We start from the raw sequence: 16,349 nt of genomic DNA on the forward strand, positions 1-16,349 counted from the left end.
CTAAAAAAGCAAACAAGATCTGACATTATTTAGTCTAAGTTTCTAAAATGGCATAACATCTGTAGCTAAAAACAATTTGAATAACTATATTTAACTAGAGCAGTATTCTATTATTCATAGCTCATTTTCCTTACAGACTAGGGGACTTAATGTGGTGTTCAAACATTTCAAACATTTCTTTTAATTGCTTAGCCCTTCCAACAGCCAAACTGCAGCAAAAAGGGGGGGGGGGGGGGCGGAATCTTCACTCATATCTTTTATATATATTCATGCGACCAACCCATGATCTCAGTTAAGTGCCACACTGTTCATTAACACACATCACAGCCCCCCAGTCAGCACTGTGAGCTTTGAAACCATGCCAGAAGCAGGGGCTCAACAAATGGCACTTTGACCTTTCCACTACTAACTTCAATCTTTATTAAAATCTCTAAGACGTCAGCTCTCTCTCCCTCTTTTACCATCTTTTATCTGCTCCCGAAATACCTAATATTCATTCATTAAACGGAAAAGTTTGCTACATTCTTACGTAATGATAGATTCCCCTTTCACTTGCAATCGGCTTGTGAAATGCCTTTGATTAAAAAGGAGACCGAAACGCCCCCTCCCCCTACCAAACAACTCTAAGTTCAGATTGCTCACTCATTTCCAGGGAAATCAAGCATGCTGCCTAATATTAAAAAAATCTCATGGCATCTGGGCAAGTTTAGCTCCATTTTATGTTCCTTTTATTAAATTCCAACTTAGCAACACACGGAATGCTCACCCTGCTCTTTGCTTGCTTTTTTAATTTTACATTTGCATCTTCACATCTTCAGTCTGAGCATTTCTAGGGGGATAGAGACTGATTTTTTTTTTTTGCCCAGCAGGGTTTCCATTCCCTGCAATAGAGTCACCAAAACCAGTAGTCCCATGGAGTAAAATGTAACTAGAAACAAATAGAGGCTTTGATCATTTTTATGGTGCTCAAACATCGATTGTGGGGGGGGAGAGAAATCATGTGTGTGTCCCCCAGCGGTAATTAACTAATTACATGTTAAGAAAAAAAAAATTCAGAACAAGTTCACATGAGTCATTTATGTGTTTTCATTCTTTGTAAACTTTCTGGCACACCCTATATGCTTCATTTCTTGCTTTAAATAAGTAAGTACTGGAAAATATGCATGCTATTTGGAACCAAGGGGAATGACATATTAATTCAAAGTTTGCTTTGTGTAAATTTGCATTTTCCAGATTTGAAATAGAACTTCAAGGAAACCTAAAATTCGCCTGCAACCTTTAATTTATAACCCCCTTCACCCACGGATTATCCAGAAGGTATAAGCTATTCATTTAAGCGGCACAGTGAAGTATCATCATTAGGTGGCTCAGTTGCCTGGGATACTACTATCAGCCTGACCAGTAGGGAACCTGGGAAGCCCGAGCCCCAAAGAGGGAAAAGTAAACAAAGTAATGAGTAACAGTTACAGCTCCTTAAAATGTGTACATTAACCTCGGTATTGGGAAACTATTTGCTTTTTAGAGGCAGCACCCTCTGATTGAAATAATGACAAATATTTTGGAAATTCCATCCCAAGCTGAAATGAAATTACTCAAGTGCACTCTGGGAGAACAAAGCTTTTTAGTATACCTTCAAATGAACTCAGGTAAGTTTACAAATGGCCTATACCTAAAGACCATTAACTAAAATTACATTTGTTTTTATTGAAAGACAGCCTCAAGTGCTGACATGTAATATATGACATGTGATACATAATAATACTCTTAAACCAGTTCTGACATAATATCTCCCAAGGCATAACAACCACAAATGACTGCTTTAGTTAAGAACTAGCCAGGAGCAAAATAGATCCATGTAAAAGTAGCTTTAACCATAAATACCTCAACAATATTTTATGTCACTTTGTAAAAAAGTTAAAGGAGTCCCATAATAATTAACAACAAAAACTTCATGTTCTTTACTATTGTATAGTGGTTGTGAAAGGTTATTTCATAGTCCCGCAGCTGCCAATGCTGTAAATTGTGCAGGCACCAAGAAGCATTAAGGAGAAATAATAGCAATTTAAACTAAGGCTGACGTAATTCATGATAAACAGTCATTGGAAAATATTACAATGTTGTCTTTTTTGAGTGGGTTTAATCAGAAGAATGTGACCATATTCTGACATAAACCACTTCTCTTTTCCGTTGTACGGGCACAGGAACAGGGGCCCTTCCCTGGCCGCAGCGGTCTCCCCTGCTCCCAGCCATCGCTGAGCCCAGACACCTCGGGGGCGCTGCACGCGAGGCTTGGGATGCTGGTGGACCAAAAGCTTTCCTGAGACACAGCTCAGGAGTCTGGGCAGGCCCAGTGGTCCAAGGGAGGCACTGAAACCAGGGAAACAGTCAAATGAGGATGCTCTAATAAAGGCATATTGCAAATAAAAAAAAAAGATGGCTCCAGAAATGAAAAGATGTATGATGGACATGGCTTACACTCATGATGAATGCAGCTCGCCTTACTGTTTGCTATAATGGCAAAAAGTGATTTTGACAGCTGAATTGTAAAACTAGCCATTGAGTGGAAATCTTACAGAGGAGGAATTAGTCATTTATATCTACAATCTTTTAGTGATCGGACACCAATAAAAGACATGTGTGTAATAGATGACAAAACCCATGTGATAAGTTACATTTATCAGGCACAGAAGAACAACTCACTTGCTAACCCTTCGTTTGCTGGAACTACACAAACTCTCTGCCAAGCTCTGGCTAAGAAAACATGTAAACTCCACAATATCATCACATATTCACTATTTAATTAAAAATTTAAAAGGAGAAGTTAAAAGAGCCAGACTGGAAGTGGTACACCCAGGCTCTTGGCTCTGCCACAGGCACTTGCAGGAGGGAGGATATCTTGCCTCCCATCCCATGAGACCCCCAAAGCCCAGGCCGTCCCAGCAGAGAGGCCGTACCAGACTGATACCCAAGGGCACCTGAAGAAATGAGGAGCCATACCAATTTCCTCAGCGCCCTTGCCATGGGAGTTGTGCTCTCGCAGTGGCATCCACCGGCTGCTGTGAGCTTCCTGGGCAGCTACCCCGCTACTCCAAGCAGGAAAGGCAGCCACTACCAGCCCCACTGAGAAGTGATGCCAAAGGGATGGGGGGAAACAGGCAGAAGCAGCTTTTCAGGCAGCACCTGCCCCTCCACTCAGCATCTGCTGCCTTCCTGAGGGCAGCAGGAACATGCAACCTGAGTAAAATCAGCAATTCTGTAGACTTTCTCCATAAACGGGTTTTGATTATAGAGCAAAAAATACTCTATCTTCATATTTATCCTGGTTACAGCTACAGTTGCTAGTGAAAATGTACCCAAAAAAAAAAAAAAGAGTAGAAGTGAACAGCATTTGTTTCTATTGAAGTTCTTGCAGACAGGAAGGTATTTTATCTTACTTTACCACACATTACTTATGTTCACTTAACAGCTTGCTGTTAACATTGGGTGAGATTCTGCCCTCGGTTAACCGGTGAAAATCTTGAGTAACAGCCACTGAAGTGGATCGAGTTATTTTGGATTTACGCCACTAAGTGAGACAGAATGTGACCCCTTATCAGTGCCTTTCTGCTTTGAGTATACAAATATTTTATGCTTTTCAATGAGTGACAGAATGCAAAACTTGCAAATATTTATTTTTAGATGTATGGGGAAAAAGCAATTAGAGCTAAAAATGTTAAGAATGAAGAAATCACTTAACAGAGGCAATTATGTTGGGCACATAAACAGCTCTGCCTTCAGACATTTTATTCAAATGCTGCAGAGCACACTAGAAAATATCAATTGTTTAAAAAAACTGCAAGTATTTTTTCACAACCAAAAAATCAATCATTATAAACAACATCTGGGGATCATTAATATCTTACTCTACAGTTGAATTAACAAAATAAGAAAGAGGTCTGACCAGAATCCAGAACACTTCCAGATTTGCTTTTTCAAGCTAAAAGCTTATGTTTGCAGAGGTGGGGTGGGAGGGAAGAGGAAATGTACATTTATCTATATTGCATACAGCACTATTATGCATTAATCATTACTTCCCCTCCAGCTATGTCCTGTTTTTGTTTTGAGAGAGTTAAAATTTGAAATATTTAGCTAAGCCACCCTGCCCAGGACCTTGGAAAAGATTTGCATATTTTTCAGACTGTTGGAGATGCCATCGTAAAGCTCCATCTAAGGAGGTCCCAGTATCTACGCTAATAAAAAGCCTCCATACTCTTCCTATCACATTTCTAAATGCTCAAGTGTTCTAGTCTTAGCAGAGGAGCACTAACAATGATCCTACTCAAACATCACATCTGTGTTAAAACAAAGAAGCCCGAATCATCTATCTGGAAACTTCAGGGTTTGCTGAATTTCACTCATACAAATTACCCTGCAGGTAGCCAAAACAGTCAACAGCAATAACGCTGATCCTTTGTGCCAACTGAAAACCATTAAAACCCCACCATTTCAGGCCTAAATACAATTTTTGCACTAGAGCTGGTTTAAAAAGAAAAGCCAACTTTGACTCACACAAATAAAGCAAATCACCAACAGGAAAACTGTATTTCATTTAGACTGGAAATGTTATTTCTTTTTTTTTTTTTTTGTCTCACTCTTCGCCAAGGTTTTGTTTTGTTATGTTTTTCCCCTAAACAATTGATTTTATCTATGAGTCACAAACTTCTGTAAACTGAGATGTACAACAAAAGCAAGACCAAATTTCAGCTGCACCAGGAGTAATGGTACCACTCTATATCCTGAAGTCATCAGCTTTCATCCTACACATTTTTTTCTGGTACATGACCTATCCCTAAAAAGTCCCTCCTTCTTCATGGCGCTGTCCTGCCACGGCTTCTCTGGTCAACGACAGGAAGGAAGGTAAGTCATTCTGAACCCGTCAGCTAAGAAACCACAGTGGCTGGGAGGATGGGTAAGTCATCCCTCACTGCTACTCACTCCCTGCCAGCCCTGGAAGTGAGAGAATCTGCTCTCTGCATTGTTTTACAGGGAGACCCGAGCTGTTGAAAGTTTTGGTTCTTGTTTGATTTTTAATGTAAATGATTTTTCCCAATGCAAGCAATGTATCATTAAGATTATTATTTTTTTTTTTGGGGGGGGGGGGGGGGGGGGAGGCGAAAGAAGGAAAGAGGGTACTGCAATGCCTTTTATGCACCATGTTTTTCAATGAGCAGTTTCCCTGCTGTATTGCTCGTTATGGGAAAATGAAGACGTTTTATTTTTCAGAGAAAAAAATTTTATTAATACCACAGCAGGATGTAGTTCTCTTACTTTTTGGTATGAAATGTTTTATAAAAAATTGGCCTTTATACACAAAAATAAAACTTTTAACCTTCTCTTCAGGGTGAACAAGTGTTTACAGTACCCCAGGGACCAAACAGCTTGTTTAATGTCATATTGGACCCAGCATGCTATAAAAATAATCCAGAATGATTTAAAATTTACCAAATAGATTTAAAAAAAAAAAATCAAGAAAAAATACGGTATTCAGTTCTCTCTCACACTCCTGTTTATAAAAAAGCAACCCCATGCTTACAAAATGAAAGCAAGCCTTTTGGTTCATCTTTAGCAGGCAGGATTTATAATAGCTATCCAGCAAAGCACCATGACAAATCTTCGGGCGCAAGATTTTTACCTGGCGAAGCCAATGGAGCTGTAGAAATCCACCATCACCCAAGCACCTGACCCTCCTGTGTCTAAGCTGTGCATCTGTTCCCACGCCCTGTGAGTACCCAAGCCTGGAGAAGGTGAAGGTCATGCTGATAGACACATCTGTACGCTACCTTGCTCTAGGGGCCCACATGTATTTGGCAATGCAGCCCAGAACTGGGTAGTGAAAGGATCCACGCTCATCCATGCACCGGAGCAGGCACAAGTCTCGTAGAAGGCCAAGCCTCCTCCTTCAGACAATAAAACACGGAGGGCATGTGCTGCTCTAGCAACAACTGCACACTCTTTTCTGCCCAGTGACCCTCAAATCCATCTTCTGGACACTGCACAGGCAGCTTTGCCTCCAACTAGATCTCTTTGGTCTGTAATGAAAACTATCAGGACCCCTATTTTTCCATTCTTTCTCTCTTGCAGCATATATGACCACACAGCAAATGCCAGTAAATTACATGCATTTACAAAAGTTATTCAATAACAGTAACCCCAGAGGCTGATAAATGAAAAGGATTTTGAAAAATGTCTTTACCAACAATCTTGAGTTGAAGAGAAATGAATTGTTCAGCTGGTACATATTATTTTTGTTTTAAGGGAGCAGGGGAATGAGGAAATAGGGGTTTGGTTTTTTCCACATGCCAATTAATAGGAGCAGTTAGATAAAGGAATGTGTAGGTGAACTCTGGTCTGCGCAGAGAAATAAAACAAGGCCATGAATAGAACTGATCCTGTTTGTTCACCCTGCTGCGTCCAACCAGTCCCTCTCTCAGAGAGGCTGACACAGCCCTGTCACTGCTGCCCGGGTCCAGCCTGAGGTCTCCCCGCAGCCCTAGCTCAGTGCCACCTGCAAGCCTGCACAGGCTGGTGGCAATGCCAGGCAGGGCTCAAGCCTTTGTGCTTCAGTTTGACCATGGACAACTCCACTCCAGCCTCCTGTGCAGGTTCAAAATCTCAGATTTCTTGTTCCTAGCTAGCAACACCAGCATTTCATTATCTACCTGGACTGCTTGTGCTGGTGCAGACCTCTGATTGCTCTTACTTCAGGAGGGAAAGAGATACACAGTCTGACTGTGGTCATATCCATGAACTTTGGCTATCAAGATATACAAGCACAGTTTATGTCTTCTGCTTTCTGAACAGAAGCAAGCTTTTGAGCCTGTTTGCATTCTGGAGGGGAACCCTCCAAGGCAGTTGGATTAACTGATCAGTAGTCATATCAACAAGAATGGGAGCGGGAGGCTTCCCACTCACAGCAGTCTTTCCTCTGTAAATGGAGAGCAAGTCCTTCCCTGGCAGGCTGAACAGAAATAGATGCAAATGTTTGAGCCTTCCAGCTGCTGAGCCAATTCCTCGGCATCCCGCTTCTCCAGGGCCTCCTCAGTGGGATGCTGTGGCACACTGAACCAAATTAGAGGAGGACCAGAAAAGGACTTAGCGAGAAAATCAGTCCTGAATATTCCTGCCCAAACCAGCTGGGCACGTGCCATACAGCAGCACACAAGCAGGACAGATGCAGACGCAGGTAGCCACAGTGTCAGCAGCTGGTACCGGCTGTGGCAGCCCAGGCTGAAGCAGGAGGGGAAGCTTACCGCAGCCTAACCCTTACAGAAGCTCTGTAGAAATACAGAGGCCATCTACATGGGACTGCCTGAAGCACCAAAGCATCTCTTCCATCCACATCTGCAGCAGCTGACAGACAGCATCCACCTACCTTTTCTACTTTAAAAAGACACCCCCTACCCCACCCCCCGCCCCCGCAAAATATCCGTTACGTATTGTCAACAAAACTTAAATTTTCTTACTCATTTCCTGCGCTATTTATTTTTTGTTAACTCCTACAGAATGGGGAGGATGAGGAGAAGTCAGAACTGGATAAAACATTTTTGTTAAAAATGTTTAACAGAAGTAGAGAAAGTACTTCCTAGAAAAAACACTTTTTTCTATTAAAACTGCCTAACAAGGACAACAGCTTACACGCTGCAGTGAATGGGGCTCTTTGTAAAGGTGTTTCTGGTGTCTTACTTGTGACATGCTGTTGCTGTCGCACAGTACTCCAACGCTCAGAGAACGTGTAACACCCTCCCCAACAGCAATGTTTCTGAAGAAGACCCGGCATCCGTATCGGAAGCCAGCACTTCTCACATAAAGACATTAGTAGACCGTATTTCCCAAAATTTGTACTCACTTCAGAGTTCGAAGAATTTCAAGTGATGGGGAAACACACATGTGCCTATCTTATTCCTTCTGCACACTTCTTTCATTTGCCAGGTAAGAAATAGCCAAGCTCTTCAAATTAAATACGTCTGGATCTCCTTATAGACACCTTTTAAGAATTTTAGTCACATTTCTGTAATTTGGTCTGGCCTCAGATTTGACTGATAAACACCAGTGCCTTAGAGTAATCCATTTATCTACTGTACCACCCTGCCTCTGTTTAGCTTTAGCAGTCATCACTTTCCACATGTGACATCAATCTACATGATACCAATGTAAACTGTTTGTATAACGAAGTGTTGTACATTTTATTGTCCTGCCAGCAAAGAAAAGGATAAAATAGCACTTTGCTTGTTGCCTTCAACAAAGGTAACATAATTGGCATCATACATTTTGCAATATAGAAACGGAACCATACACCAGCCAGTTTTTTCTTCCTAACACAGCAGGGCTTGCTAATTTTACCATGTTGTTATTTTCATAAGAAATACTTTTAAAGAGTAGTATTTTTCTGGTTTTATAGTAATTTTTTAAAAATCTGCTTCTTAAACCAAACTAAATTTTAAATACACATAATTTCTAGGGCTAAGATTTCTGTGACTCTGGTTGGATAATGAGATAATTGCCTTGCAAAGGTCAAGAGAATGGCATAGTTAGTTTTCAGAGACTGAACAAAGCACTTGCTATGGTTCACTAAGCGCAGTTTCTGCATCACTCCACATCTCTTTGATTCATCTATTACTAATATACCATGATACACTTACATTATGGATCCAAATATTTCAACAAACCTGTAATCAAGGAATGACCCTGAATAAAATGCTCCACAGAAAGCAGATGGTACGCTCATCAAACGCCTTCAAGCCTAAAATAACCTTTCCCATATAAGAATATAGTCAATTAAAACTGAACTTTATATTCTGAGCTGGAGCTCAGAGTAAATAAAAATCAACATGATACTATTGTGTTATTGGACCAACTTCCAGGGCATTTCATTCATTTTTTCACCACCCCCACCCCCTAACAGCAACCAACACTTTTCTTCATAGTTCATTCAAAGCCACTTTTGTGTGAGTGGACTTGACAGTTTGGGCCCCATCCTGCAGAAGCTTGACATCACAAAATCAAAACTATTCACAGCTGTAAAGTGCTCCAGTGCCGACACTGTGTGAGGCAGGATCTCTCCTGCCTGTCAGGAGCTGATGGGTGCAGCAGCAGAAGAGCAGTCCTGCACCACCTCACAAAATGCCCCAATGCCACTGGTTGGGTTGGCGTTTCTCTGCCAACACAGTGGTGCCTGGACTGGGAGCCAAGGACAAAGCCTGCGTGCTACAGTTAGGAGAAGGGGGCAGAAGATTCTCCCATCACAGGCATAGTTGAACTCCCTCCCTCTCACTCCCATTATTATATCTTAAATGCATAATCAGAAATTCTCTAAGAGACCACAAGAGCTTCCTCGCAGAGATGCAGGATCTCACCCAGCAAAGGTATACCCACCGCTATGCAAACAGACTTTGCCAGCATTAGCCGCAACACTCATCCATCTGGTGATATGGGTAATAAAACTTAATTCTCACAGCATAGGTACGCTGCTAAAGGAATTACACTGTACCCATTACTGGAGTTACCCTGGGTGTGTACACAACATACATTCTGCCACATATTCAGCAGCACATCCGCTCCCCCTGGGTTGATCTGACACAAAAAAAAGGTGTGAAATCACCTGGCAGCTATCAGGAGTCAAATCTTGCAGCCCTCTCTCCCAGCCATAAGGGGCTGCACACTCCTCTGGAGCCAGAGAGTATTCTCTGCACCCTTTGAATTAAGAGTTCACCTCCCAGAAGTGCCTCTGCACTTGTAAAATCAAGCTCCAGCACTGGCAAAGCCCCTGCTGAAAAAGCCCTCAGTCCAGGAAGGCCAGAAACACACCAGCTACAGCTGATGTTTGTTCAGGGCCCTGGAAGCATACATGTGGTGGATGAGAGCTCTGCAACAGCAACAGGACATGTAGGGAGTCTCTTCTATTTTGCATTTGTTAGCATACTGCACCAACAATGACTTTAAAAAAACCCAACATGATTTTTAAACCTTCTGGAAAGACAAAGGCTATAGGCAAATGGTTAAGGCAGATAAATTTCAAATCCAGACAAGGGATCCTTTCACTCATACAGAGTAACTGTGCTACGTGCTCTACCCATGTAACATTATCTTTGACTGTGAGAAACTCAAGTTGCAATACCGAGATCACTAGTGGCTAGAAGCCTTCAGTCGCACAGAGGAAGGAGCACATTTGGTACTTCACATTTCAAACATAAATAGCTTTGCTTCACTTCAGAAGAATCACATCTTCCCCTTGGAAATCAGTGGACACTTAAAAAGAAGAAAAATGTCTTTACTTGTGAGAAAAAGAAAATAGCTGTAACGTGACTTACCAAACTCATCACATATACTTTCATTTTCTATTAGAGTAGGATGATCAAATGTATCCCGACAGTAGAAGATTTGGGGGTTCTTGCTTGTCACTGCAATGCCTCCCAGGGCTAAAACAAACTGGTCTGTTAGTATTGAAGAAGGCTTGTCCTGGATGCGCTTTAACATGGAACGATACCGACAGTACTGTGGGTAGCTGAGAATTAGCAGGTTTGAATCTTCATCATCCTCACCTGGAAGAAGAAAAAAGTACTCTTAGTATGTCCGAAAAATACAAAACAAGGGCTGTAACTTAAGCATCTCAGAAAACCCACGGCCCACTGGTTCAGTCTTTTCTCAAGACCTATCTTTTATAGCACAGTGGTTTTCAAGACAAAGGTTAAAAATAGAGATTTTAAAAAAGTTTTTGAAACTGCTTCTTTTCTGGCTTTCTGTTAAGTTATCCCATGCTTACCCACAAGAACTCTACCTGGATGAGTAAGAAAACACTGCTCTGCAGAAGTTGGCCAACAGCCTGATCAAAGTGCTCTCCATACTTTGCCAACTTGGCTGCTTGGATAGAAATATTATCTGTCATTTTTACTCACCTCCCTATACAGCCTTACTGAATTAATGTTTACACCAGCTAACATCTTTTAAAAATAATAATATACAAGTCTCAGAGCTATTAATTCTCCTTTGAAGCGTCTGATACTGGCAACTACCAAAAGGCCCCTGGGCCAGGGAGGTAGGCTGATCTGACCTGGTCATTGATGCTAAGCTACCCCAACAGGTGGAAATTACTTTCCTCACAATAACTGCAAATGCAGCAGGACTCAATAAAACACCTACAGAGCACAACAAGCAAATGAATTTCCAAACAGCTTGTACGGTCAAAATGTGGGCTCAAAATACAAAGCAATCTAGAGCTCAGACCTTTCCATTCCCCCAGATTTTAGATGACATTAGGCATAAAGGCGGCAGATTTTGAAATATCACAATCAAGTTTCATCATATGATAACCAGCAGGAAACTGAACAGTAAAAAAAACCCAGAGATGCAAACATAAGAAATTATTCATTTGCAGGTATGCAGCCAGTACTTAACAGCACTTCTTCTTATGCTCATTTATCTCCTCAGGTGGGGTAACTGAACATGGCTTTCCATGCACACCAATGAAGACAAAGCAAGAGCCTGCAGTTCACGTTTTCTGCTGTACTCTGATTACTGAATAACTCAGCTATTTCTTCTGTCAGAGACAAAAAGTCTACTATTTAATCCCATTACCAATACTGAAATCATCTTTCTTACCCTTGCAGTAAAAATCACTTCAGATATTGAAAGAAGTGCCAGATCAGTTCTCCCTAACTAAATACGATGGCACAACTCATCTTGATTTGCGTGAGGCAACGGAAATATTGACACATAAAAGGCTAAATTTTAAAAAGTCTCTGGAAGCAGATATATCACCTAGAATGTCATCACTACAGACAAATGCAATGCTGCAAAAAAAAAAATCAACACGGCAGATGGACTTGGGAAGTACTGTTTTTACATGCACAGCCCCTGAAATCCATCACTCTTAAATCAGAACTTTCCCCACTACCTTGATGTAGGTGGGGAGAGTGAACAATCTGTGTAAAAAAGAGTAATACATTTTGGTAAACAGCACTAACATTACTTTTCTAAGAAAATAAAATTTATGGCCCTAAACCCTCTTTTGGTCAATCAGGATGTGGTCATGCTTTTCTTTGTTTTCAACACGTAAGTATCCCCTAAGCCTACACAACAGCACGACTGAGAGAATTGCTCCTGGGAATAAGGCTCTCTCTTCTTTATTAGGAAACTCTAAAAATCAGATCAGAAAAACTGTTCTAGGAATTAACAAGCACATGATCCATCCTTTAGCTCCTCCGAGAGTTTCATATACGTCTGCCTGACAGTTATTACTACTTTATACCTTTGTGTAGATAGTGGTGAGCTGAATCTGTTGATCTGACAGCACTTTTCTTATGTCAGGATGTGGTCAGCTTTTTAAAACAGGGTGTATATAAATGTATGTCCCATGTGCCTTTGTAGTAAACCATTAGTTTCCAGACAAATGTGCTGTAAGTCCCTGTGCAGAATTACACAAACTTTCTAGCCCCGACAACTGACGACTTAACTCAAACCCCTGGCATAAATTAAAATCAAGTAATTTTTTTACAGGATCACTTTTACACATGCTTATGCAACTCCAACGAGTACTTTATGATGCATTTGTTCCCTTTCTTTAGTCACTCCAGGTTCAACAGATAAATCTAAGAATGAACAAAGGCTGAATAAACTGAAGATTTGTTTAGCAAAAGACAAACAGAGTGTTCCTGGAACAAAGAATTTTTTTCTCAACCACGCCCACATGAGAAAAGAGAAATCAAAGTAGACCAATCCCTAATAAAATGCAAGCCCAAAGAAGTAGTATTTTCCTTCTAGCAAAATCTAACACGCTCCATTTAATGGTGGGCTTAGTGTATATGGCTGAATATTTGATAAATATGATTAGAAAGAGTTTACTTGGGAAGAGAGATCAAAACGTGGATCACATGACATTAAAATGAAGAAAAACAATGTAATTTCTAAAAACATTTTGCTGAGATCTTAGAAAATCAAGATGCTGTATTTCTGAATCTCATTTAGCTTCAACAGAGAACATGGTAAAAGATAATACCTACAGCACGCTGTTTGTAAAGCTCAACTGAAATTACTCTAATCCCATGCTTACATCACAATTGTCTGTTTTAATAACCCCCTCCAATGTAACTTTTTCATTTATTTATACATTTCAGGGCTGAAAACAGAGAAACTGTAATTAGGAGGCAACGTTCCACCCTTGCCTTCCAAGTGCTGCCTATATATGCATAGATGTAATCCAACAGTTCCCTTTGTGAGGGGTAAAGAGAGCTGGGATTTGGCACAGCCTGGCATTTATGTTGGATTACATGTTCTTCAAGTTGTCTTTGTAAGTAAGGGATGCATGAAATGCCAAACACAATGAATCTATGCAAGAACTGACTTTTCAAATCAGCAGAACCATTTTTAATATGTAAGGCAAGACAATTAAAAGCTCGGCCCCCCCCCCGCTCCTCCCTCCCCCACCCCCCACCCCCCCCCAAAAAAAAAAAGCCTGCTAAAAGCACGAATTCTTAACAAATCCATCTAGAACCAGATTTACAGAGAGAGTAGAGAAATACAGATCTGTAACTTGCTTTTTGTTTGCTTGTTTCGGAAACATCAGCCTATAATGTTATTGCTAACCGCCATAATCTACTCTCAACATCAGTAAGCATTTTTTTCTTTAAAAAGACCTTCACACCAGGATTTTATAGAGCTTGATGGAAAAACTATGCATGTTCCTTCCTGTACCTAATTACCTCAACTGCAAAAGCTGCCAAGTATTTTGCCCTTTAGTTCTTTTAATCGTATTAGTGCAAATGCATTTGGATGCCAACAGAAACAAACATTTAAAGATTTTTGCTTAAAAGATTCCAAATATGTACGAGGCTGGTGCTAGGAAAGCACACTCCACTTCTTCCCAGAAAGCACAGCGTTATTTCTGTGGATGAAATATGAATTTGTGCCTCTTGTAAGACTAAATGTCTAGTTTCGACCCAATTTAAGTAAAATAATGTCAATAAGAACTGCTCTCACAATGATTTATGCTACCTTCTGTTACTTTATTACATTAGACATTCCTTTCTCTAAAGCTTTATACTTTTCGCCGTGCTCCTAGCAACCACATAAAGGCTGAGCACCAACTTTACGCACCTGGCACCCTTCCAGGCTCGACTGTTATTGATAATTATATTGAAGTTTCAATTTAATTGCAACTCTGTTGTGACACAGAATATTTTTTGTAATTAGGCGTTTCCCATTTTCTGTCCATTCATTTTTTGATTTTTTTTTTCCCCAGAAAACATAAGCAGAACAATGATACAGATAAGGGTATATGCATCTGTTACCATCATTACCAACACGGTAATGTGAAGGGAAAAAGGAAAAAAATTTAAAGCAAAAAAAAAATTGTGAATATAATTTCTCGGAAGGTAATTTTCTTTTCAGTTTAAGTGCTCTTATTCTTCTTACAGTTACTCAATGATTTCCTGTTCTAATTACACGACATTATACATAAAGTCATTTTTAAAAAGGAAATGTACTAGAGCAGGAGGCTAAGTAGCGTCACTCGATTGCTTTGGTTTGAAATTCCAAACTTCTGCATCTCTTTTATCAATTCTCTGCTCTACCTTTGTGCAATATATTCTACCACAGATCTACCATCTCTTCCGAGGCAGTTAACACAAATGTGTACATCAAAGAGGAAAACACACTTGCAGTTAAACTGCAGGCAAAAGAAAAAGAAACAAACCCATTTTTTTCCTCCTCACTGTAGCTGGTAAATTGGAGGCAAGCCAAGCCTAGGAGTGGAAAATATTAAAAAGAAGAAAGCTTGATTAAAAAGCGAGAGAAGAGATATTCAGTTCTAAATCTAAATGAATAAGCCACAAACTATTTCATAAAAACATACTGTGACGTAAATTACACATCAGTATTGCACTGTTGTGGTTATTTTGAGAAATGGCTTGTACTGTAAGTCAGCTGGTAAAACCCCACCCTTAATGATTTTGTAACTCTCCATACAGCAATCAACTGGAACAGTCATGAAATTGCCAAGAATGAAAACAGACAGAGCTGTAGAGAGTTTGTAATAAAAAGATAATGTACTTTTAACATAACAGAAGTAGAAGATTGGTTTTATTAACTAAAAAAACTACTTAAAAGGTCCCAGGCTTGCCATTTGTTTTGATAAATGTTAACACAGATCTTCATAAGATAAGCAATGTAAGTATCAGGGGAACCAAATAAAATGGGACAATGCTTTGGTGTGTGGGTAGCAAATTGAGCAAGGGAGTTATTTGGAATATAGAGCGAAAATGAAGGAAGTTGCTGGGCTCTGTCCGTCAGGCTCCTCTCCCGCATGGTGCCCTCGCTACTCTGCCTTCTTTCATTACCCTCACTTACCAAGGGGGTCTCCCAGAGGATGCACATATCATAATTAGTTCATCATTGCTTGTATGCATGGCTTTGACCATATCATCAATATGTAGCAGATACAGAGGTAATGGAGGATGCATCTGCATGACAGGAGGGACTGGGAGGGACTGGGAGGGACTGGGAGCGACGGGGGTTAGCCATGCTGAATGAACACGGCTGTGACTCCCAAGATCGGATGTCTCTTAACTGTGGCAGGGCTGCATTCAGGTGTCACTGCCCTCCCAAGACCAGTCCTCAGCACCCCACTGGAGCACATGTGATGGGACTCATTTAATCTAATAATGCAGTTTCAGTCTAGAACAGTTTTGCAGATCCCTGTGTAGTCAGAGACACCTGTTTCCAAACTGTTGTTCTGTAAGACATGGATCAACCCACTCTCTGGAGTTGCAACTCCCTCATCAATGACAACTAGCTTAGTCTAGAGGCTTAACTTGCAGATCAAACTGAGTGAAATGAATTCACCTAAGTGACAACGCAGTCTATCCTATGCCAAAGCAATGGTCCAAATGCATGCTAAAAACTCCCCTCCCAGCAGATACGCTTGCCATGAGGATAAAAAAAGGTTGATCTTATCTGTGGCAATGGACTTTGGCTCTTCCAGCTTTTAAGATAGGATCCACTTCTCCTTCCCCTGTTCTACTCCTTCGGCAAGGACCTTCTGCGGTAGGGACATGAAAACACAGGTGTAGACGAGAAAGACGTGTGTAACTGATCCTTCAAAACCAACGACTGCAGGTCAGACAGGCTCTGCACATCTCAAAGCTGCCTGTTCTATAACATCCCAATGGGAGATAGCACAGCTTTCCAGCAGACAGACAAACTTACCACATAATTAGCTAAAAACCTGAATCCCTCAAAAAAGTCGAAGAACAACAGAAAAGGCAAAACAACAAAAGTGTAAGCAGAAGGAGGAAGAAACTGGGTCTTTATGACCTAAA

The 16,349-nt window shown here is 40.7% G+C and overlaps 1 protein-coding gene across 4 annotated transcripts in view; it reads right to left on the bottom strand.

Moving 5' to 3' along the window:
• The window catches only part of ARID5B (AT-rich interaction domain 5B), a 124,079-nt gene that overhangs the window by 64,787 nt on the left and 42,943 nt on the right, over nucleotides 1-16,349 (bottom strand). For all 4 annotated transcript variants that reach the window (XM_064464752.1, XM_064464754.1, XM_064464753.1 and 1 more), the window contains one exon: nucleotides 10,347-10,577. In XM_064464752.1, the coding sequence (XP_064320822.1) occupies nucleotides 10,347-10,577 (231 nt within the window). The remainder of the gene's footprint in view (nucleotides 1-10,346; nucleotides 10,578-16,349) is intronic.

This window comes from Phalacrocorax carbo, chromosome 13, assembly GCF_963921805.1.
Source record: "Phalacrocorax carbo chromosome 13, bPhaCar2.1, whole genome shotgun sequence".
In the NCBI taxonomy this organism is placed as follows: Eukaryota; Metazoa; Chordata; class Aves; order Suliformes; family Phalacrocoracidae; genus Phalacrocorax; species Phalacrocorax carbo.